This window comes from Rhinichthys klamathensis, unplaced genomic scaffold (genome assembly GCF_029890125.1).
Source record: "Rhinichthys klamathensis goyatoka isolate OS25496 unplaced genomic scaffold, OSU_Roscu_1.1 h1tg000427l_1, whole genome shotgun sequence".
In the NCBI taxonomy this organism is placed as follows: Eukaryota; Metazoa; Chordata; class Actinopteri; order Cypriniformes; family Leuciscidae; genus Rhinichthys; species Rhinichthys klamathensis.
Genome location: NW_026606924.1, coordinates 68,320 through 92,919, shown reverse-complemented (window position 1 = coordinate 92,919; position 24,600 = coordinate 68,320). Strand labels below are relative to the sequence as shown.

The 24,600-nt window shown below is 37.9% G+C and overlaps 1 protein-coding gene across 1 annotated transcript; it reads right to left on the bottom strand.

Moving 5' to 3' along the window:
* Positions 1 to 2,324: 2,324 nt before the first annotated feature.
* Positions 2,325 to 19,260, bottom strand: LOC130071047 (C-type mannose receptor 2-like). Its single transcript, XM_056235657.1, has 5 exons — positions 19,133 to 19,260; positions 18,950 to 18,988; positions 18,491 to 18,859; positions 5,068 to 5,403; positions 2,325 to 2,739 (listed from the first exon to the last, which is right to left on the bottom strand). Exons 2-5 carry the CDS (start codon positions 18,984 to 18,986, stop codon positions 2,372 to 2,374), a joined length of 1,110 nt encoding a protein of 369 aa, XP_056091632.1. The 5' UTR covers positions 18,987 to 18,988; positions 19,133 to 19,260; the 3' UTR covers positions 2,325 to 2,371.
* Positions 19,261 to 24,600: the final 5,340 nt, after the last annotated feature.

Genomic DNA, 24,600 nt, shown 5'->3' with positions numbered 1-24,600 from the left:
CACAAATGAGGAATTCAGTTACATGAATTATCGAATGATAAAACAAAAATAAAACAGTATAAACATGTATCTAATGGTGAGTATATGATGCCCTTTGATCCCTCATAAAATTCAATTAATTCTGAAGTTAGTAAACACACACACACACAAAAAAAGACAGAAATAGTTTGTAAAAGTAAACAGTGATTCTGGACGTTGAGGCTCTTAAAATGGACCAAACACCCACAGGAATCACACTGATGAATCAACAGAAAATCTTCCACTGGAGGAAAACAGACCCTCAAAAGAATAGTTCAGACAATTTACAGCTCAATAACAGTTTACTGATGAATATATTTGAACTATTTAAACAAACATCTGAGCAGAAGATTGCGGTCTTTTTTTTACCCGTATTGATGGAAGAAACAAAGCTTTGGAAGAAACAAACCAATTGCTTTGCAAAAATGATTTTGAAAACACTCCCCAGCCAGCACAGCCATGAGGAGCCCAGATGGGGTTGACCTGATCTATCTAACTGGGGCCCAGACAGTTTTGTCCTCGATCAGTTTTCATGTAAGCCCCACATGGGTTAGCCCAGATGAAATGAACCCTTCTCAGTGTGCACACTACAGGGTGTTCAATGGAACTGAATCAGTGTCGGAGTTAATGAGATATTTAGGTGATAACAAGCAGAATGAAAGGAGAGAACAGAAAAAGAGACGAGAACACACTTCAGCCAAAGCCTTATATGAAATCAACTGAAGATAAAATAAAACATTAAATCTCTGAAGATCTCAGCAGAGGAAGATTAAACAACTCCACAAACAGCATTACCAGCTTCACTCATTACTAACCAGATTTACTTTATTTATGTCAGATGTCTACAGAAGATCTTACTGAGAAATAACAAAGGTTTTAGGTTTAGAAGTCACCATGATATTGATCAGTGTTTGCTTTAGTTGGACTCAAGATCCTTAACTTTTTAATTTTAGTTTTTCTCTGGCTGCCTCAACTTTGTGTTTGTAAAGCACTTGTGTTATCGCAAGAGAAAATATAACCTGGTTATGGTTTAATGATGACATGATCATGAAGTAATAGCCTGGTTTACTGATGTCTGATTATTTGCTTGATTTGTAACTTTAGTATTGGTGATTGTAAGCCTGTGATTTCCCAGCTTGAGATCCAACAGCAAAATGAGCAAATTCTAAAATACATTGTGAATCAGAATGTAGTCACCAAAGCTTAACCATGATGACCTGGCTATAACAAATGTGTTTTATTAACACAAAGCCAAATAACACCAATAATAAAAAGTCATGAGTCCAACTAAATCAAACACTGATCACCATTATGGTGATTTAAAACGAAACATTCATTAAAACATCAACATCTAAACCTCTGTTAATTCTCAAGAACTTTTGTAGATGTACAGGTATGATAGTAATTAAGTCAAACTGGTTATTAATAAGTGCAATAATGTTTAATGGCTGGAAGTCAGTTGTAGTTCTTGAGTTTCTGCTCTTCTCGTTTTTTCTGTTCTTGTTGTTTCACTTAATATCACCACTGATGGTCAATCATAATTATCTCATTACCTTCAGCACTGCTTCAGTGTTATTTCAACTCTCTGTAGTGTGGACACATATGAACACTGAGGGGTGTTCATTAAACACTGCGGATTTTGCTGTGTAGTGTTGCTATAAAAACACAGAACGTCACGTGTTGTCATCTCATAACTATGGGAACAACGATATGGCATAAATGCAGCACTTGATAGGTATTCTGAATCACTGGTTCGAAAACAAATCATTCACAATGGTTTTAAACTTCACAAATCGTGAATCGAAAGCGACCATCAGGTACAACTGCCTACTGAGGGTGAAATAATTGTATGTAAAATTACTACAAACCAAGTGACAAATGAGAATAAAGGAAGTGAATACATACATTTGTTATTAAAGGTATGTATTTGCTTTCACTCCTAATATCTGCTGCAGATGAAGTAATTTGTAAATATATGACTAGTGCAAAACACAGGAGTGATTCGAAGAATCTAGCCAAACCACCAGAATACCAAGATCCCATGAAATCAACTGAAGTGACTTGTGCTTTACTTCGTTTTTGAGTCGACTGTAAATTTGAAATGTAAATGTAGCTTAAAGCCACAGATTAAAACTCATTTTGATTTCATGGGCTCTTTAAAATATATAGTGCACAATAGTATTTTAAATGCCCAAAGTATGTTATGATGATATTAAAAAGACTCATAAGATGCTTTTCAGTTACAGAAATTATCATTGTACTTTGAAATTAGCACATTATCTGATAAGAACAAGTGTTAAAAAAAAAAAAAAAAAGAAGATTTGCCAGTTATGAAAGAACACACACATCTCCTTCAGTCTTCATTTCTGCTGCAGATGAAGTTGAGTTTGTGGTGTTCAGGACGGCTGATCCAGCGCTGATCTCCTCCAGACTGAACTGCTCCAGATCTCACTGCAGACACACAGTCCTCGTCTCCTGTGCCGTTCCCTGGAGCCCAGTTCTGATAGCACACGGTCTCTCCGCTCACCCAGAACCAGAGGCCCACAGTGCAGGAGTGACGTAAACCCAACCACACCGCCTCAGTAGACGCACGTTTAACCACATTCATCACACGACGCTGCATCTGGACTGAATGAACCGAGACCAGATCCGTATAATTCTGTCTGCAGTATCTCAGAGCTTCAGTCCACGTCAGAGTCTCAGTGATCAGAATCAGTTTATCTGGACACAAAACACACCACAAGCAAACACTAGAGAGAGACTGATCAAAAACAACATGCAGAACACACACTGTGGAGGAATCTGTCATGTCAGACATGTAGCGTGAACTTTAAAGGTGACCTATAGTTCAAAATTGAATTTACCTTGGTATAGTCAAATAACAAGAGTTCAGTGCATGGACATGACATAGAGTGAATCTCAAACTGGACTGTTTTCGCGTTCTCATTTAATTCACGTTTATGAAAAACACCCCTGAAAAACGGTCGGTTCTCCACACAATACCGACTGTGACGCAATAGTCGGGATCATTAATATGTACGCCTCCAAATATTTGCATAATGCCAGCCCTCAATGCCAGGCGGAACTGCGCAGCCGAAGCATGGCAGTTGCTCAGTGTGGATGTACACATGAACACAAAAGTATTTTTTAGTTCCTTCATCTGAGCCTCTGAAGAAACAATGGGTTAATTTTATTTTCTCTGGAAATTTCCAAACATTTCACCGACTGTTTCCTCAACTTGGGCCAATACAGAGCTGGCCTCGGATCGAGCTACCAAGCAACACTTTCTGATGAGTAATTGTTCAAGTTCAGACAGGTAATCTTTCTCTCAAAATCGTTCAATACTGTTTATGCATCAGTAAGTCAAGCCAGTGACTAAAATATCAGCTTCACATCGTTTCTTTTAGTAGGATGAAAATAATCGTATTTAATTTGTGAACAAATTATATACAGAAAGCGATCAAAGAACAATCTTTCCACACAGCGCGAGTTTATCTGGACACTTGCCAAACTCGTTATGAAATCAATGACGCACGTTACTGCACAACGAAGCTCTTACTGTATTTACATCATCGTGTTTGCATTGGTGAAAGCATTAGAGAGAGTGCAGGAACTGCTTTGCAATGATAAGATCTTCATTCTCGCGATCAACACACAGTCATGTGCTCAATGCTCATCACGGCAACATTTTATGTGATGGGAATAGATCTAAATACTTTAAAAACATCTCACGATTCGTTAATCTCGATAGCTGTTATAGTAAAAACGCATAATAGCAGTAGTAAAAGTATTCGGGAGAGAGTTTCACATGTAATGCGTTGCTATTTCATATGCAAGTGTGACAGATGGAAATAAGGCGTTTTACCAGTAAGTCATAATAAGCAGTTGAGTAAGTAGTAATAGTAATAGTTAACGAGTTCATAGCCAGGTAATGTTGTAATTTTTATAGGGTAATTTATAGGATATGTTATGGTTAAAATTGTTATTGTTCGTGGAAGCAGTGACAGTACAGTAGTTTTATTATTTCGGATTTTGCATATGCAACATGTCATTCTAACAGCAGAAGCAGTAAGTGTAAAAAAGCGCTGTAGTTACGGGAAGCACCAGTAGAGGGGGAACAGTTGAATTATGTTACGGTGCGGCTCGCTTCCTCTCTTCAGTCATTATACACTTGATCTGAGGAAAGGTTGTCTCCGTACATCTTTCATCACTATTTCCCTTTTCAGGTATGAATCGTTTATAATATGTGATATTGTTTACCTGCATGTTATGTGGATGTGTGCACGTGTCGAGTAGAGTGTTTTAAGTGCCGTTAGTTGAATATTGTGAAGTTACGATGTTAATTACATGACGACAAGTAAGCTAGCTTTGGTAATGCTAATTGCGACCTCGTGGGTGAACGCGCGGCACTTAGTAATGTTAGTTATGCCGTGATAGTATACTTATCGTAGCTTGTGTTGCACACGGTTATAAAAGATACTGAGTATTATGAGTGGAGTAAAGAATTGTGTATGTATGGTATTAGTATAATTGTGTTTTGTATTGCGGGTGTATTCCCGTATTTAATCGGTAGTGAAAAGTGTTAAATGCTTCAGATAATATTACTGACTAGAGATAATGGTTAGGATTGTATAAGAAATGTAATATTATTTTGTGTATGGAAACTGTACTGACGTTGCATTTGTTGATATTCAGTCATTATACACTTGATCTGAGGAAAGGTTGTCTCCGTACATCTTTCATCACTATTTCCCTTTTCAGGGCTTTTACACAAGCATGTCAGCCAATCACAGCAGTGGCCGCGGTTACACTGAATCCCACAGAGACACGCCCCTTCAAACAGAGTGTTCAAATCAGAGGCTAAAAGCAGGCTAGGAAAAATGCCATTTATTTCTAAATTATGATTATTTTTTATCTAAAAAACATACTAACATTATAAGGGTAACCCAGGAAACATTATAAAATAATAAAAAAAAACATTCTAGGGCACCTTTAAGAAATCTGGAGGTGATGGATGGAGTGTGTGTGTGTGTGTGAGGATCTGCTCACCTTCATGACACACAAAAGGGAGTTGCTTGCTGCAGGGGTCGTCTATCCATTTACCCAGAGCGTTTGGACTGATCACTGCACAGTTTTCATATCCTCCATGATTATTAGGTTCATCAGAAGCCCAGTCTCTGAATGAGGAGTCACTCTGATCTGACCACTGCCATGAGTCTCTGAACAGACCGATCCAGACATCATTAGGTATTTGCTTATCATTGATAATCTGTTGATTCTCATTCTGGTTCCTCACACTGACCAGATCAATGTGATTCTCTCTGCAGAAACTCTGAGCGTCTCTCCAGTTCTTCTTCTCATTGACAAAGACGAGTCCTGTGTTCACTTTAAGGAAAGAAATGGAAACAGATTCATGAATCAATTTGTTCATTATTTTTGTACTGATTTACGGTTTAGATATGAATAAGAGCAGTGGTGGAAGCATCATTAACCAAAGACTGTTTCAACAGCTCATGATATATTAAATATTCATACTATATTTGTAATAATTTTGCTGATACAACATTAATTAGCGTTTGTGAATTTTCTTGATCATTTTTCTTGATTCATACCTGAGAAGACAATGACCTGCATAATGAGCCTCTCACAGGTGTGTCACTGAGCCACAAGAAAGAATGCAAGGACAAAAATTTTTTATATATATATATGTCACGATTCCTGTCTTGTGTTCCCCTTGTCTTGTGTGGACTTTTGTTATTTCCTGTTTTGTGCCATGTGTTTGTAGTCATTTGTAGTTTTTCGTGTTGATTAGTTTATTATTGTTCTCAGGTGTATCTTGTTTCCTCATTACTTAGTTAAGCTTGTTTGTCCCTGTGTATTTATAGCCCTTGTGTTTCACTTGTTACTTTGTCAGTTGTTATACATGTAATGGTTGCTTTTGTTCCTCGTGGTTTTGCTCCTTTGTTCTGTTTTACCTGTTATTACTTTATTAAATCCTGCATTTAGATCCTCGCCTTCGCCTGCGTTTCTCAGCCCGTTACAATATATATATATACTACAAAATTGGTTCACAGTTGGAAACATCTTGAAACAATCTGTATTTTTCCACTTGTATTTTTGCTTGCAAATTTTAAAATATCCTAGGTAAACATTTTTAGTAATTGTGTAGTTAATTCACATACTGTATTTTCAGAAAGTTTTGGATATGTATCCTCTCCCCAAATTTGTCACTAATAAAACACAATAAAAAATATTTAAAGAGAAGGCTTATATTGACCTTTAAAGATTTTGTTTACATCTACCTTGTAAATATATTCTTCGCTATTTTATTAAAAAGGTTACAATTACAACAACAATTAAAATTGTAACAATATTTCAAGTGTAATCTTTCTTTGTAAAAACTAAAGTATACATTTTATCATAAGTATTTCAAGGATTCATTCTTTTGAATAAAGCCTACATTGGAACAAACACTATAATAACTATAAAAACAAAAGCTTATTTGATGTGGCAGTAATCTATATTACAGTAAAAAGTTTATAACAAAACTAGTCAACGAAATGTTGTCTTTTATATTTCGTCTGTAACGTAGGCATATCGTTGCGATCTCATGAAAGTGCGTATCTATAGCACAAATTAAATTTCTCGTACCAAAAATAGTTTTTGCATGCATACGGAGTTTACGTGTGCATATGATACGCACTCTAATCACACACCTAATCCTACCCAAGGGGTTTACAGTGCGTATCATTTGCACGCAAAAACTATAAATAAATTACGATAAATTAAATGCGTGCTATAGATATGCACTTTCATGAGATCGTGTTGTTTTATGATATGTTAGGGCATATACAAAGACATTTTGTTGCTTATACAAAGACATTTTATTTCAACATATTTCAGTCGATTTTTACTCATCTCAGTAAAGCATTATTGTTTGGTAAAAGCTGTTCATTCATTCACACACAGAAAGCGATTCATATTTAAACAGTCTTTTTGCGGTTTACATAGGCTCTTCCATATCATGATTACAACAAAGCACTTAATAATAAAAAAACTTACTAATTACATCAGATTGATCCGTCGCTCCTCGAAATGAATTTAAACCAGCACTTCTGATGTAAATTTCCAACCCGATCTAACGGAAATTCGTACGAATTTTACGAGGTGGCTAATTCGTACGAATTCATACGACCTCACTCGGACGAATTAGTTCGATTTTTGCTAAATCGTACATATTTTACGAGTTGCTCAATTCGTATGAATTCGTACGAATGACCTAACCCTGACCCCGCCCCTAAACCTACCCATCACATTGGTTTAGATAAAATCGTACAAATTCGTACAAGTGAGGTCGTACGAATTCTTACGAATTAGCCACCTTTTAATCACTCGTACAAATTCGTACGAATTGATCGTGAGATAGCGTTGAAATTTCCCAGGATTATTCCTCACAGCCTCGCAAGATGACGTAAAGTATTGTAATCTGATTAAACTTGTTGAGTTTTATCGAGTTGATGTGGGGGCTTTCACATGTTTGCCTGTATCGCCTAAGAATAATTGCGTTTGAATAGCGCGTGCTCTCCGCGGGCGCTTCGGTCTGCGCAAATGCCGGAAAGCGCCGGAAGTGATCTCTCGCGCGTGTACGTCACTCATTGTTTACACAGAGATTTCGGAAGTGTTACCTTTCACTGTGAAGATCTAAACATACACTCACCGGCCACTTTATTAGGTACACCTGTCCAACTGCTCGTTAACACTTAATTTCTAAGCAGCCAATCACATGGCGGCAACTCAGTGCATTTAGGCATGTAGACATGGTCAAGACAATCTCCTGCAGTTCAAACCGAGCATCAGTATGGGGAAGAAAGTTGATTTGAGTGACTTTGAACGTGGCATGATTGTTGGTGCCAGAAGGGCTGGTCTGAGTATTTCAGAAACTGCTAATCTACTGGGATTTTCACGCACAACCATCTCTAGGGTTTACAGAGAATGGTCCGAAAAAGAAAAAACATCCAGTGAGCGGCAGTTCTGTGGGCGGAAATGCCTTGTTGATGGCAGAGGTCAAAGGAGAATGGCCAGACTGGTTCGAGCTGATAGAAGGGCAACAGTGACTGAAATAACCACTCGTTACAACCGAGGTATGCAGCAAAGCATTTGTGAAGCCACAACACGCACAACCTTGAGGCGGATGGGCTACAACAGCAGAAGACTCCACCGGGTACCACTCATCTCCACTACAAATAAGAAAAAGAGGCTACAATTTGCAAGAGCTCACCAAAATTGAACAGTTGAAGACTGGAAAAATGTTGCCTGGTCTGATGAGTCTCGATTTCTGTTGAGACATTCAGATGTTAGAGTCAGAATTTGGCGTAAACAGAATGAGAACATGGAACCATCATGCCTTGTTACCACTGTGCAGGCTGGTGGTGGTGGTGTAATGGTGTGGGGGATGTTTTCCTGGCACACTTTAGGCCCCTTAGTGCCAATTGGGCATCGTTTAAATGCCACGGCCTACCTGAGCATTGTTTCTGACCATGTCCATCCCTTTATGGCCACCATGTACCCATCCTCTGATGGCTACTTCCACCATGTCACAAAGCTCTAATCATTTCAAATTGGTTTCTTGAACATGACAATGAGTTCACTGTACTAAAATGGCCTCCACAGTCACCAGATCTCAACCCAATAGAGCATCTTTGGGATGTGGTGGAACGGGAGATTCGCATCATGGATGTGCAGCCGACAAATCTGCGGCAACTGTGTGATGCCATCATGTCAATATGGACCAAACTCCCTGAGGAATTCTTCCAGCACCTTGTTGAATCTATGCCACGAAGAATTGAGGCAGTTCTGAAGGCAAAAGGGGGTCCAACCCGTTACTAGCATGGGGTACCTAATAAAGTGGCCGGTGAGTGTATTTAGATATACAGGAAATCGCAATGGAAGACGATTTCGATATATCAACAGACAACGTTGAATTTTTTCAGAGAGATCACTTCCGGCGCTTGCGCAGACCGAAGCGCCCGCGCCCTCAGATCACTTGGACGTGGCTGTGTTTACAAGAGGTAAAAACGATATAAATACTGTTCGTTTTCTCACACAAACCGCTCGTTTCGTGTCTTAGGCCATCAATGTGTACTTACATTTACGAGTCATTAAATCATGTTTAATTTGGACTTCTCTGTGCATGCTCTTTGAGGTGGACCCCATAGACCTGCATTATATGACTGACAGACAAGAACGGTTTGACCTAAAAATATCAAAATTGAAACTACTGCGGAAACAAAGACACCTACATCTTGGATGCCCTTGAGGTAAGCTAAAACATAACAAAAAAAAAATTCTAAGTGAACTATCCCTTTAATCTGCTTGTGGTTGTTTTAAAACAAACATGCATTGTCATCTAGAAAACCCATCCTGGTGTCGACCTCCTTGTTTTTTAGACATTTTGATTATGCATGTATTGCTAATAATATATAATTTACATCTCTGGCGACAGATGCTAGAGGCTGCAGTCTTTAGCCTCCTTGTTAGAGCGCCCGACTCTCACGCCGGAGTCCCGGGTTCGAGGCCCGGTCGGGTCGAGTGGGACCTGGGTGGAGGGGTTACATAGGCCTACTAGACTTTTGTGTGTGTGTGTGTGTGTGTGTGTGTGTGTATTTGTTTTCTGATTTTAACTATAAAGACCGTTGCCGTGCTTGCATCACTCCCTTACTTCTCCTATAGTCCCTATGGCCACTTGGCCTGCGTGAATGTAAATGGAAAAAAAAGGTTTTGAGGTAGAGTTGTAATTATTCGTTACATTTATATAGCCCTTTTCTAGGTACTAGTAATTAATAGATCTGTTTAGAAGTGGACTTTTCCTATAACCACGTTCCTGTAATTGAATGATCCTGTAATGGCGCTCGCACTGCTCATTTCATTGTGTACTGTGAGTAGCGTGGACGCAGTGGAAACGTTGGGTCAAAGACTTTGATCTTAACTGCACGGGATCGCTTTGCATCTGAAGAGACTTCCGGTAAGAGGAACTGTCTATGCGTTGCGCAATCTATGCACTAACACCTGCGTGGGTGGCCTCATGCAAATGTGCATGTGATGGACTTGGTTTACTGAGTTGTTTATGGTTGTTATTGTTATTTGTGATTAAGTTAGTGTTTAAATGCTGAGTCTAAACGTGCAGTAGTGTTAACAGTCATTTTAAAAATGTCAATTATTAAGAGATAATTCATATAGTCAATCTGCTAAAATTAATTTTCTGTCTAAAATTCACTCTTAAAAATGTGTAATTAATTAATTTGTTAATTTTTATTATGGTAAACATAGTTAAATTCCCTTATACTGAAAATACAAGTCTGGTGATAAAAGCTAATTCTTTTAAAACTTATTTGCTATGGTGTAAAATAGTATTAGTAAAAATAAATGGTATTGTGCTAATGCTTACCAAATTAAACCCGTATAAACGTATGTACAGTATGAGATTTTGGTGATTGAATTTATGTGCATTGCTGTTGACTTAAGGTTTGTTGTAAATATTTACTCTAACTTGTTGTGTGGTTTTAAAGGTTTTTCGCCTACTGAAATTCTGCAATAAACTGAGAGAAGGCAACTTAAGTCTCATTCTTGTGAGTGGAATCCAGTGTTCATTTCAGAAGTAAGGATCCCTTTTCAAGTGTGGGACCCATGCAGCTTATACCACTTGACAAGGTGCGTTGGACATTGGCTGCTGCTGGATGTAACCGATCGGTGAGAGTTGCCGCGTGCAGGCGAGGAGGAGCTGAAAACGGAGACGTGAAGTCAGACACTTTCTGCTTCCCGTAGTGACGCTCATGCTGAGATGACTCCATATTAAATATACACAGCTTTTGTGTCTCAGATAAGGTCCAGTTCTGGTTTATTTTTTAGAGCCTTTTTAGAGCACCGTACTTCTTTTTATACTGCTCCCTTGTGGGTTAAGTTTTAAAAAGTGAGCCTATGTAAGCTTCAGGTTCCTACAATGATTGTATGAGGATTATATTAAAAAACCCGAGGTGTAAATAATATTATTTTGTATGTCAAGAGTAAAACCCTTTATGGCTTTAATGTATACATTTATTTGTCGGCTGGATAATTCACAGAATACTGTTATTATGCTGTTGTCAAACCCTAGGCAAAGTATATTGTGATACCAGTCTCCTATGAGAAAGTATTGCCATAATTGTCTATTTTAAATGTTTTGTATTGAATGTAATATTGTGTTGGTTGTTGTACGTTTTCTCTCTAATGGACCTTGAGTTTGGAAATAAAGTTAATTTGAATAAAATAGAGGGGTTTGCAATGGAGATGTCGTCTTATTTCATTTTTACAACATGAAAATGTTTGTACGGCTTTTTTGCCGCGCTGTCGTCTCCGACAGTGTCAAAATATATCTCTTTATTATATTGTCATTTTCTGCTCGTCCGACGCTTCCCAACAACACAACATTGTTTCTGCAGCGACTTTCAGCATCTTTCCTATAACAACGTCTGACGTTTACATTTTACGTGGCGTGAGAAAGTTACACAAACCACGCGAAATCCAATCAGAGCAGTCATAGACGGTGGGCCGAGGCCCCGTATCTGCTTTACTTTTCGAAATGAATGATCCCCATGGAGGGAGAACCTGAATTTGTAAAGTTGGGACGGTTGTTTTATCCTCAACGATATGAAAAGTGTTGCCACTCCCATTTGTTGCACATTTTCCCCCGAAATCATAATGCACGACCGTAAATATGCAGGCAAACGCGGTTGCCTACTATATCAGTCGAGCCAATAGCGTGGCAAGATACTGACATAGGATTATTATTAACCAATCAGATGTAGCTTATTTAGAACAGTTGTTACGCGGATGATTCAGCTGTCAGACACGAACAGCATCTGCGGCGGCAGCACAGTGACAATCGCCAAGGACATTGTTTTTGTGATTGTAAGTATTCATTTAATTAGAATATGATATCTATGACAAATGTTTGTTTTGTACACTGTGTTGTTCAAACGTATGTAAGCGTCTCGTTAGTGTCGTTTTAAGTAGGGTAGTTTCAGCTGGCTAACTGACATAGTAGCTAGCATGTCTAACGTTAGGTCACAGCTCTGAACCAAAACTACAACATTACTAGTAGATTAATGCATCCTTCATTTTAATTCCAAAATCTAAACCAAGCTAATCTCCTGCATACGATCTCTTGCGATCGTATGCATGAGATTAGCTTGGTTTAGATTTTGGAATTAAAATGGATGTAAGCGTCTCGTTAGTGTCTTTTTAAGTAGGGTAGTTTCAGCTGGCTAACTAGCAGTAGCTAGCATCATGCGATTACATATTTGATTTGGTGTAAAGTTTTAAGTACTTAATTCTAATGGTAACACTTGGTCCAACTCACATAGGCTACAGCTCCACTGTATGTCCCCGGATAATTACCTCAGACTGTTTTGCAAACGTTCGCCAAAAACTCAAGGTAAACATGAACCTCTTGATATATAAAACATATTTAATTATCAGTTATATCTGACATAACATTAAAGGGTCAGCAAGCAGCCAATATTATAACCAGAGAGCTAAGAGCTCAAGAAGAACGGCATGTAATAGAAATAAGATTAGACTATCAAAGAACATATGCTATCAAACAGAGCAGAGTTATAATGTACATAAACATCGTACAGATTTACTTCTGCTGGAGTAGCCAACACACACACACACACCCCTCCCCACATGTGCATTTACATAACCACATGTGCCCTAGTCATCTTCAAGTGACTTATTGTCACAGTTTACACACTGACAGAGGTTTGTACATGGCAGCTCATGCAGTTTACATGTGCATCTACCCTTAACACAATTTGTTTTTTTACATGAGCAGTGCACAAGTTCCAGAATGGCCTCTGGAGCTGGCGGAAGTGTCATCCAGTCCACTCCGTAGAAATCCCCTACCACCCTTCCCCACATCACTGAATTAAGAAATGGTTTGAAACTTTAGGCAGGGGAAAACTCATCCTTCATTTATTGGTTTCACCTGTTCCCTTAACATGGTTAATAAACCAGTTTCACAGCGTTCAGGTGTCTGGCCTTGTTGATGTTAATAATGCCATAATTGGAAGGGTACATTTTTGCAGGATGTTTTTATTATATACAGTGTATTAACAGTAATATATTTATATTATTTGTACTATTATACTGTTACTGCTATTACACTGCACATAACTGTATGTGTTTGATCGTACTGGAAATCCATATCTATTACACTCTTATAAGGCTACTGCTAATACATTGCACATTTATATTTAATTAATATTACTGTAAAACATACTACTTTCTTAAATGTATACTACTGTACCGAATGTCTTATACTGCGCCACCTATCTATACAATATAATACTGCACTGTAATATACTGCGCCACCTGTCTATACAATATAATACTGCACTGTATGTCTTTTACTGCACCTCCTGTCTGTACAATATAATACCAACCTTCATTTGCAGTTTCTTCAACTAATACTGCCTTCTCTCTTCTCCTTTGTGCTCGTTCTATCTTCGTGATATTTGTGAAATGGCTGTAGCACTCCCTGTGGTAGCCAATGTTAGCTGGTTTGACTAACTGGTTTGTAGGTTCCTGGCTTTGTAATTTGTATGCCTGTACTGCCTCTTCTGCTATAATACTTTCTCTGCATTCAAGGTCTTTCCACAGAAACACAGATTTAATAAATTTCTCCCAACTTATGTCTGTGAAGGGAATGGTGGGTCTATTTCCCTCACATATATGCATGCAGCACTTCATGTTTTTGCGATTTCATCCATAGTAAAAATGTGCGGGAAAAAGAGAAATGTGCGTTTTTATCATAGACATAATCAATACATAGACGCCCAATTGCCCGCTGGAGCGTACGTCAACGGTGCGGCCATATTGCGGAGGGCAACTTTCCCATAGATTTCATACCGGGAATTGAGAAAAATGTGTTTCGTGTGCTGCTTGGGGCTGTACAAATCGCCACACAATTGAAAACAGGTCTCGAGCAATTACTTTTCACAAGCAAGACTGAAAATTTGTTTCTGGTTGTATTTGGCCATTATATAATTAGAAATTTCAAAATACTACTGTTATTGTGTCACGAAATGTAGTTTTAATAGTTTTTCAGTCGACAATGTAGTTGTCTAAAGCTCAAATCTATGGTTTATTCGTAAAGATAGAGCCTATTTAAAAATTTTATCTGACGTTTTTGGAGTGAGAGATCCGGGCGCTCATGTACCCCACCTGGAACAGCCTTACCTCGGCTATAGTGCTTCTGACGTTTGCCGCTGGCTCTGATGTCTAGTGGTTAAACATGATATATAATTCGACTTGTGTATATCTAACAGGTAATCTTTGGTCTCATTAATCTATAATTTGTTCCTTGGCAAATCGTTTTGGCTGAGGGCAAAGTAAAGTTTCATAACTTTATATTTAGGCTATTTTAACGTTGTATCCTGCTGTAGATGTCTATGGTTTTCATGATGTTGTGTTTCCAAGCAATACCATTAAATGTGTGAAATCAGAACGGTATATTTATTAAAGATTACAACGAAATGACAGGACATCGTATGACAAAAGATGGTTACATAAAATAAAAACAGTGACAATGCATAACGTTACCTCTACATTCACATTTTGTGTCAAACTGAATACGTAGCATAAGTGGGCAAAATTAGTTAACAAGTTCAATCTTTCCTGGGCTAAAATCACTTCTCGAAAAGATGTGCACAGAGCATAGACTGTAGGTCAGACAGCAACTTCATATCAGCGCGCCCGTGTGTTGACAAACGCGTCACCAACACCGACACTTTCCCACGCACGCTATTGGATGAAGGCAACAAATACGTCACGCATGTCGGACCCAACACGTAGCCGCCTGCTCTATTCGCCGGGAAAATAACCTGGACAAAGTTACCGATATTATAGTAATGTGCAAAGTATGTGAGTGGCAACAATTTTTATTTGCTTTGTTGAAAAGTGTAGTGGTTATGTATAAAAAACTGGGTTATCCATCCCCAGAGATCGTCTGAAAACACGAAATCCCCCCTCGGCCCACCGTCTATCAGACTGAAACGGATTTCCAGAAATGTGATTTGAATAGAATTTCAAACCACATATGATATATTTAATGTGATTTTTTTTTCTGTTCACATTGGATTTCAATCGGATGTGCACAAAAATAGCATTTGGACTGACAGTCTGAACGTAGCCTATCACTCAAAAAAATGATATGTTGGCTTTACTTAACTTTTTTATGTAAACAGGTTCCACCGGTTCCACATAACTATGTTTCGTTAAACAAATAGAATATGTTCATGTAACTTTAACATCATGGAATTTGGTCATTTTAAGCGACCCAATTAAACTCTGAGCTAAAGAGTTAATTAAGTGAATAACTGAGTGATGATTGAGCATTATTGAAGACACCTGATGTTAACAAGCAGAATCTCTGAAGGAGAAAACCGGAATGTTTACGTCACCATTATGGAGATAAGTGTGTGTTTTAGTTGGGGGCTCTTGACCATTAACTTATTAACTTTAGATTTTGTTTGGTTGCTGTACATGAGTTATAACAGCCAGATGAACAATGAACTAAGGAGATCTGATGGTGTTGGTTGTGTTTTAACATAATCATTATTTCACAATCATTTGACCTCAATCACTGAACTTATATTGAACCCAATTTCTGAGTTAAGTTTACCTTATGTCATTGTAGAGCATACTATTTTTAGGCTTTTCAATGAAATTCAAATGATCAAATCAAGAAATAAAAAATAAACTTCTTAAAAAATATGTTGAGTAGGCACACACAGACATCAAGAATCAGCATATGAATCTCAGCAATGGTGACAAACAGATCATAAGCTCGTTATTTATTCATGCAGCAATGCATGATGGGAGCCATGAATGAGTTTTGATTGGTGGCACCCAGAATCCACTGCAACATGCTTTACAATTGTCACCATTGTTGAGATTCACAGGCTGATTCTTGATGTCTGTGTGTGCCTACTCAAAATATTTTTTTTAGGAAGTTTCTTTTTTATTTATTGATTTGATCATTTGAATTTCATTGAAAAGTCAAAAAATAGTATGATCTACAATGACAATGCTGCTATTATTCGAAAGGTTAACTTAAAGGAGAACTCCGGTCAATTTTAACATTGAGCTCATTTTTTTTTACATTTGGAGTGCTGTCAGTACAGACAAAAACGACAAAAATCGGTGTTGCCTACACCGTGTTATCCTCTTTTTAAAATTCGCACCCTGTTGACTTCAATGGGGCAAGTTCTAAACCTGCTTTTAGCCTCTTAACATCCTTGATTTGTCATTACAAGTGCACAGCCATGTGAGTGGTGTTATTAAGAGTGACCACGGTCAATCTGACTGCAGTAGATGTGCAAGATATGAATAAAAACGATGTTTATTCAGGCAGCTCACATACCTGTATTTACTTCCTGTTTTCGTTCGAAGTCCACAGCAGTCGATTGTCGAGTTCGCGCGCGCGATCATTAGTTATTAGTTATTCGGTTTAATATAAGTTCAGTGATTGAGGTCAAATGATTGTGAAATAATGATTATGTTAAAACACAACCAACACCATCAGATCTCCTTAGTTCATTGTTCATCCGGTTGTTATAACTCATGTACAGCAACCAAACAAAATCTAAAGTAAATAAGTTAATGGTCAAGAGCCCCCAACTAAAACACACACTTATCTCCATAATGGTGTTTACATAAAATGTTTACATAAAAAAGTTAAGTAAATTTAGTACGTTTTTTAGTAAGTTTTTTGAGTGTAATTGTACTTTAATTGCCATAAGTCTTTTTGTTGATGTATAATATAATTAAATTCAAGCTGCTTAATAATTAGTGTTATGGCTAGAAGTCAGTTGTAGTTCTTGTGTTTCTGCTCTTCTTTTTCTATTCTTGTAATTTCACTTAAAGCTGCCGTCGGCAACATTTTTTTTATCATATTCAGTGAAATCGACACTATAATCTGACAGAACAACATAAATAAAGTGGTTTTAGAAAAAAACCCGAGCTTCTAACTCCACCTGGAGCGTGTTATTTGATTTGCAAAAATCCACAGCTCCCGGTTCATCATGTCCAATCAGCGCAGGGGGGTGTGAGATCTGACTGTCAATCACAGATCGGGCACACGCCACCCCTCACGCACGTTACAATCACATGCACACGCCTGAAGTTTGCGGAAGTTCGCGCAGTAACGAAGAGTGATGGTGGAAAATCAAGTAAGCTCATTTAGAGTATAAATGACATTAGCAATTGCAATCTATTGGTAGATTAGCCAGGGCAGCATACCTCCAAATAATCCATGGTGTTGATGGATGCTGATGAGACGGGCGCGTTCACCATACCTGTCAACACTCCCGTTTTTCCCCGGTTTTTCCTGTTTTTTAGCCCTATCTCCCGGACCCCTCCCGGTTTGTTATTTCTCCCGGGAAACTCCCGTAATTTGCATGGCCCAAACTCCTTTATGAATAATCGGAACAATATGTTTGTCTAATGTTGACCAGTTGCCAGATCTTGTATTAAATGCATTATATTCACACAATCCACACACCATATACAATTTCAACCCGTTTGTCATCTCAACCTGGCAACCTATAACCCAGTTGCGCAGTCGCGGAAAGCTTAACCCGAAATAGAGTGCGGCGCGGGACTAAATTTGATGGCCGAGTGCGAGCGCGGGCGGTAATGCACTCACTCTGTGTGTGTGAGAATAAAACGATTCGCGGGACTCCCGCAAACTAGAAATATTTATGAATAAAACACAAAAAACTAATACATTTTTATTCATCTGTTGCAGAAAAGCAACAATAACAACAAAAACGATTTACAGGCCAGAGTTTATATTTATAACATGTTTGCAGCGTTGAGCGATGTAGCCAATCACAGACATATGTGTTGATTTCTTGAACGCAATGGCCAATCAGAAGCATTTAAGATAGACTCCCCTCACCGCTCAAAACTTTTTTGTTCAGTGCTGAATTCTGTATGCTGGCAAATCCTCTGATTATAACAAACAAAGTGTATATATTATGAAAGATTCACTGTGCAGTCAGCTACATTGATAATAACAGAAATGTGTGAAAGAGAACACACCGCCCCCCCTTCCTAAATTCACTCAATCTGCCAGACTTGCCGACTGCAGCTTTCACATCAGTTGTCACCACTAATGGTCAATCATCACTTAATCACTGAATTATCTCATCAACTTCAGCACTGCTTCAGTGTTATTTTAACACCCTGTAGTGTGGACACATGAACACTGAGGGGTGTTCATTTAACACTGGGGATTTTACTGTTAGTTAAAAGTTGACAAATATCCACAGTCTCCTTTATATTTATGAGCACATTAAAATTGTGTACAGTAAATGGTGCATCGTTTTATGAATGAATGTTTATTGTGATTGTAGGGAGCTGCACTTACTGCTGTTAGATGAATTGCAGATGAAATGATGATTATGACTACATGACTCATCATGCCATTTTCCATTTCTCAATAAAGCACACGCCTCATCTCCACCATTAAGTTGTCTAGTTCCCCAGTTCAGATAGAGCGCAGGTTCACCTGAAGACCACTGCCATTTATCAACACCCGTCCTCTGCAGCCCAATCCAGACATACTGATCACCTCCATCATTCACACTCTTCTTCAGCTCGTTCATGTCGTTGATGTTGTCAGCGGTGGCCAGATCTGTGTAATTCTCTCTGCAGAATCTCTGAGCTTCAGTCCAGGTCTTGTTCACGTTTATAAAGTGATACTGACGCTGAACACATTCAGATACGGAGCAGAGAGCTGTGAAAGAGAGCGTTTGATTTAATGCTTTTCATAACAGGGTCAAACCTGACGAAACTATAAACCATAAATAAAACAACAAACACTCACCAATGAGAAGAAGAACGAAATATAGAGTTTGGTCCATTTCTGAGGAAGAAATAAAAACCTCTCATATTCATCTTATATTAAAACATAATCTTAGGCATATAAACATAACTGAATTAATAATCATTTAGACAATATTACCATCTGAAAGTGTAATTGTGTTTGAAGAATGAACATGTTCTTACTTTAGAGGTCGTGTGTTTCTGTCCTGAGTCTGTTTCTGCGTCTGCAGATTTACACTACGTGATTATTATATCTGCTCTCATCCCTCATTTAGATCATCACATCATTTGTTTATTTCTCTAAAACCCCTATTTCATATTTTACTTCCTCTATATTTGTGTATTTTTCTCTTTCCCCTTATTTGCATTTTGACATCTGCGTCAGTCAGTATCAGTCAATATGAATATGGACCTTAATCAGAAAATTATATACATATTAACATTTATAATTTAAGTTTGATCATTAATAACTAAACAGCTGCTCTAATGTTAATGCTGGACTGTATAACTCATGTTACATCCCTGTTTAACTCTATATGTATGTTTGTGTTTCTCTGTTTTGGGCCACTTTTTACCTGTTTGTGTTTGAACTGAACAACCCACTAATGATCTGATTGATGAGTGTTGAGTTCATCAGTGAAGACTGGTGATACTGGTTACTGAGAGCCTTTAAAAACCCCTGTTTGAGTCTCCAGTCAAAGAGAAAGAAACATGTGTGAGATGAAGGAGTGCGTCTGACTATTGAGAGAGTTTGTGCTGAGAAGAGAGTTTAAAAATTTGTTTTGCTCTTATATTTCTTCTTTTCCTCTTCTGAGAGCCGAGACCGCTGGTGTTGAGGAGGAGACACGACAGACATTCACAACAGAGACGAGATAAAGACATTAATGCTCATATCATGCTTTCATTCCCCTGAAGGTCATATATAATGTTAGTAAAGGTCATATGTAATGTTAGTAAATGTCATATATAATGTTAGTAAAGATTATTAGACTCTCATTATCCACTGAAATAATATCATCATCTTCTGCTGCTGCTGTTTCAGAACAAACGTCTTTATTTCCTCTGTCTAAATACTTGATTGTGATTGGCTGGAATCCGAACAATAAAACATTGTTAATTTTTTTTAGATTTCTCTTTGTGAAAATTCTCATTTTGTTTTATTTCATACTCATGGGCCCTGTTTCAATAAGGAGGTTTAACCAACTCTGAGTTAAAACTTGAACTCTGAGTTGATTTACCCTGAGATGAAACTCTGAGTTTTCGGTTTCAGAACAGCTGAATTGGGTTAGTTTAATCTACTCTGAGTAGGTTGACTCTGAGTTAAGCACGTGCACCACGACTATAAAAAGCCATGATCAATGGAGCTCCGAAATTACGATTCACTATGGCAACAGCACCCGACAAAAAGACGTCCACATACTCCCGAGTCAATACACATGTATAATTCTCAATCACTGTTATATTATCAGGTGAAAACTGACAGAAAGATAAGTTATTGAACTAATACTCAATTTCATGGTATGAAAAAAAAAGAAGAAGAAAAAAAGAACGTGGCAGCAACTAAAAATGAAGAATAATTTCATAATTCAATCAGTGAAATCTTTAAGCACAAAGGGTTCATGGCTGTAGGCTACATGACTTTACAAACATTTGACACATTAAATAAATATAATTCAGTGTCTATTTCAATATGCACATTATTTCCACATAGTATAATGCTCTTTTCACGTAATTAAATATTCTCTAAGGGACTGTTCGTTATTTATTTAAGGGGCCACCGGAGGAGATTTGAGATCTGTAGTCAAAAAAGACTTGACCCTCCCTTCGCCAGCAATATTTTTTTGTATGACCCTCCAAAATGATTGTGAAAAAAGGCATGACCCTCCCCGATAATTTATTAATTACTTTTGTACTGGTTTTGGCAAAGATGTTCAGATAGCCATCCCAGCTGGCATTTTAACGTTGAGTCACTGTTGAAACAACGTCAGGTGCCAGTGTTGGATAACCGTTGGATTTTGTTTAGATTTTGCAAATCTAATCAACGTTGAAATTGCAACGTCATTCCAACGTCGTTTCTCAACATAGGTGAATTCGCCAACATTAAATCAACATTGATTTTAGTTTAGATTTTGCAAATCCAATCAACGTTGAAATTTCAACGTCAATATAAAGTCCTGCTTTTCAACAGTTTATTTTGTTAAACCGTTTTCACTAAAGTATTGATGTGTTCAACAGTAACACCAAACACCTTGAAATGGATACATAAACACTGGTTCCGGACATGCCAGCTAGAAAGAAGCAGATTGGTCAAATTAATAAAGACATTTCACTGGCGTAAGAAAAGTGCTTTATTACATGGCTGCATGGCTTTATTACATTTATTACACATCATACTATAAACTTTAGAAAATTGGCCCAAACATTAGGCAACATGTACGGCTGGTTAAAGGGATAGTTCATCGCTTTAAATCTTCCCTCGTTACTTTCTGCCACCGCCACCCATCCTCTCTGGTGCATATTTAAGGTATTTGGCCATGTATTGGTCTACTTCTGTATTTGTTGTAGCAAATGAGCTCAAGACAGCGTCTGATGAAAAAAAAAAAAAGATCAGTATTAGCAAACACTAACCTCTCAAATTAAAATATTTTACAAATATCACATTTTGTGGCATTGCCAATGTTTCAAGTATATAAATTAGTATTTATCAAAGTGCAAGTTCATTGATAATCATGTGCTTGGGCAGTTGTTTTATTCAGAAATATTATTACAATTTAAAACAGCGGTTTTCTATGTGAATATATAGTGATGTGTAATTTGTTCCTGTGATCAAAGCTGAATTTACAGCATCATTACATTACATCATTAAAGACTTCAGTGTCACATGATCCTAAAGAAATTATTATAATATGATGCTCAAGAAACATTTATGATTATTATCCATGTTGAAAACAGTTTTTTAAATTTTTATTTCAGGATTCTTTGATGCATAGAAAGTTCAAAAGAACAGAATTGATCTGAAATGGAAAGCTTTTGTAACATTAATCACTACCATTCAAAAGTTTGGGGTCAGTGAGAATTTTTTTTTTATATATATATATATATATATATATATTTTTTTTATTAGAAAATACTTTTATTCATCAAGGATGAGTTAAATTGATCAAAAGTTACAGTAAAGACATTTATAATGTTAGAAAAGATTATATTTTAAATAAATGCTGTTCTTTTGAACTTTCTATTCATCATAGAATTTTGGGGGGGAAAAGAAAAATAAAGGTACACGACTGTTTTCAACATTGAAAAGAATAATTTATGTTTTTTTGAGCATAAAATCAGCATATTAGAATGATTTCTGAAGGATCATGTGACACTGAAAACTGATGTGTAATCAGCAACAGTAATGATGTTAAAATTCAGCTTTCAAATTACATTTTACACTGGAAGACTCCTAATTATTCATCAGCAAAAATAAGAGAATAAAATTACTTTTTTCAGTCATCGGGAAGTCTTCCTTCCTCAAGTTGTTTGAGTGTGCATGCGTCGACATCGCCTTGGCAGCATTTGGGGGATCCCTTTCAGCTCTCATAGACTTCTCAGGAGGCTGCCTAAGGCTTCGGTCGATAGTCGTTCTTGGGGTGTCACTGATCATATACAAGCACAACCAAGACAGATACAAGTATCTTAAAGAGCTCCAGTATTTTTTTCCCATATGCCAAAATATGTTCCTAACAACACTCACCTCCTACTGCTCCTTGTGGGTTCAGAAGCATTCTGACGCCATGAGAAGGACTCAGAGGAACTCCGCCTCCGTTTCTGCAAAGGTGACTTGAACAGACTCCTTCGGCTACATTATATGGTAAAAAAAGAAAAAAAGAAGAAAAAAATTACATAAATTAAAAAGGACATTGGTATGACCGTTATTGCAAATGAAGTCTAATTCTCAAATTAGTGGGAATGATCATTTTGCATTGCACTTTTTTTTTTGATGGATTAGCCTAGATAATGTATTAGCTTAGAGAAATAGTGATTTCAATAGGAGGAAAACAGTTCATATGCAGAGCTATAAGCTACTCTGTTGACATGGTCCTGCTCTGCATAATATTTTTAATGTGATAGTCTAAGTTGTGTTATATACATTAGGCTACTACATCCCGGTACAACGCAATTTAGCACCATTTCGATGGAAATTTATCAAATAAATTACGATGTATCAAAGCAAGCCTAGTTGTATCCATTTTTCGGATTCTGCCGCCTGTAACCGGTAGGCGTGATTTGGGAGTGGCCTAGTAAGGGCAGCAAAGCAAGTGCATTCTGGGAGTTGTTGTCTTTCAGCCACATGAGTAAAAAATACATTTTCTGCCTTTTCTCAGTCTAGAATGCTTCAATTTCAAAAATAATTTCACATTTCTACTACATAAATGACCACTATTAAATACACATTCATCTTCCCACAGCTGGAGTATCCCTTTAAACTGCCGTACACGTACGTGTACACACACACACACACACACACACAACGGCGGTTCGCTGTTAAACTAGTCTGCCCGTACACACACACACAGAGAGAGAACGGCGGTTGGCGGATATCTCACACACAACGGCGGTTCGCGGTTAAACTAGTCTGCCCGTACGTACACACACACAGAGAGAGAGGGAGAGAGAGAGAACGGCGGTTGGCGGTTAGCAAGCACACAACGGCGGTTCGCGGTTAAACTAGTCTGCCCATACACCCAATATTAATTAGTGATGTGTCCTCCCGTATCGAGGCTTCGAAGCGTGTGTCGAGTAATCCGGGATGATTTCTGTGAAGCGCGTATCGAGGCTTGTGTCGGTGACGTATGTGGTGACGTTTGAAGCCTCGCGAGCCGCCTGTGCCACGTGACTGCTTCAGGAAGTGGTTCGCGGTTTGGCGGTCTATTTGAAATATAAGGGCCAGCAAAATGCAATAGATTCCCCCTCACATTTTGTGGACTTGGGACTTTGCGAGTTTGTTAGCGATCTATTCAAGCTTATTTTTCTTCATTCAATTCATTCAATGCTTCAGACACCAAAGCCATAGTGTCATTATAATCACACTGCACGTTTTACATTTATTGTCCACTTGATGGCACAATAGAGCAAATGAAGCACCATGAAGCTTCGGCACATGAGTGAACCAATTGGATGAAACGCTTCAATGCTTTATGAAGCTTCATCTCGCCATCACTAATATTAATTAACACAATACGTATTAATATATGGACAAGATTCAGGCACACTCAATTTATTTTGTTTCTTTTTCTATAAAATGTGGCTTTAAAAACTTTGCTTACCGTTTGAGCTGTCACCTCCAAATTCACGACGACACAGACCCACTTCGCGCATGCGCAAGTGTCTGGACCGTCTGAGCCAATAGAATCCAGTTCTAGTCACCGCCTTTGTGTGATGGACAACCACTGTCCTCCAATCAAGCTTCGATGTTCCAAATTGAGCTCTCGTGCTCACCTCACACACCGACTCAATCAGTAACGGACGTATTTTTAAACTTAAAATATGCGCGCATATTGTCATTGGCTAGTTTCCTGGAAGACAGAAAGATTAACCAATCATGAAGTACACCGGTGAAACAACCAATAACAGTATTTTCAGCGTGGTTACGTAGCGAAATGTGTA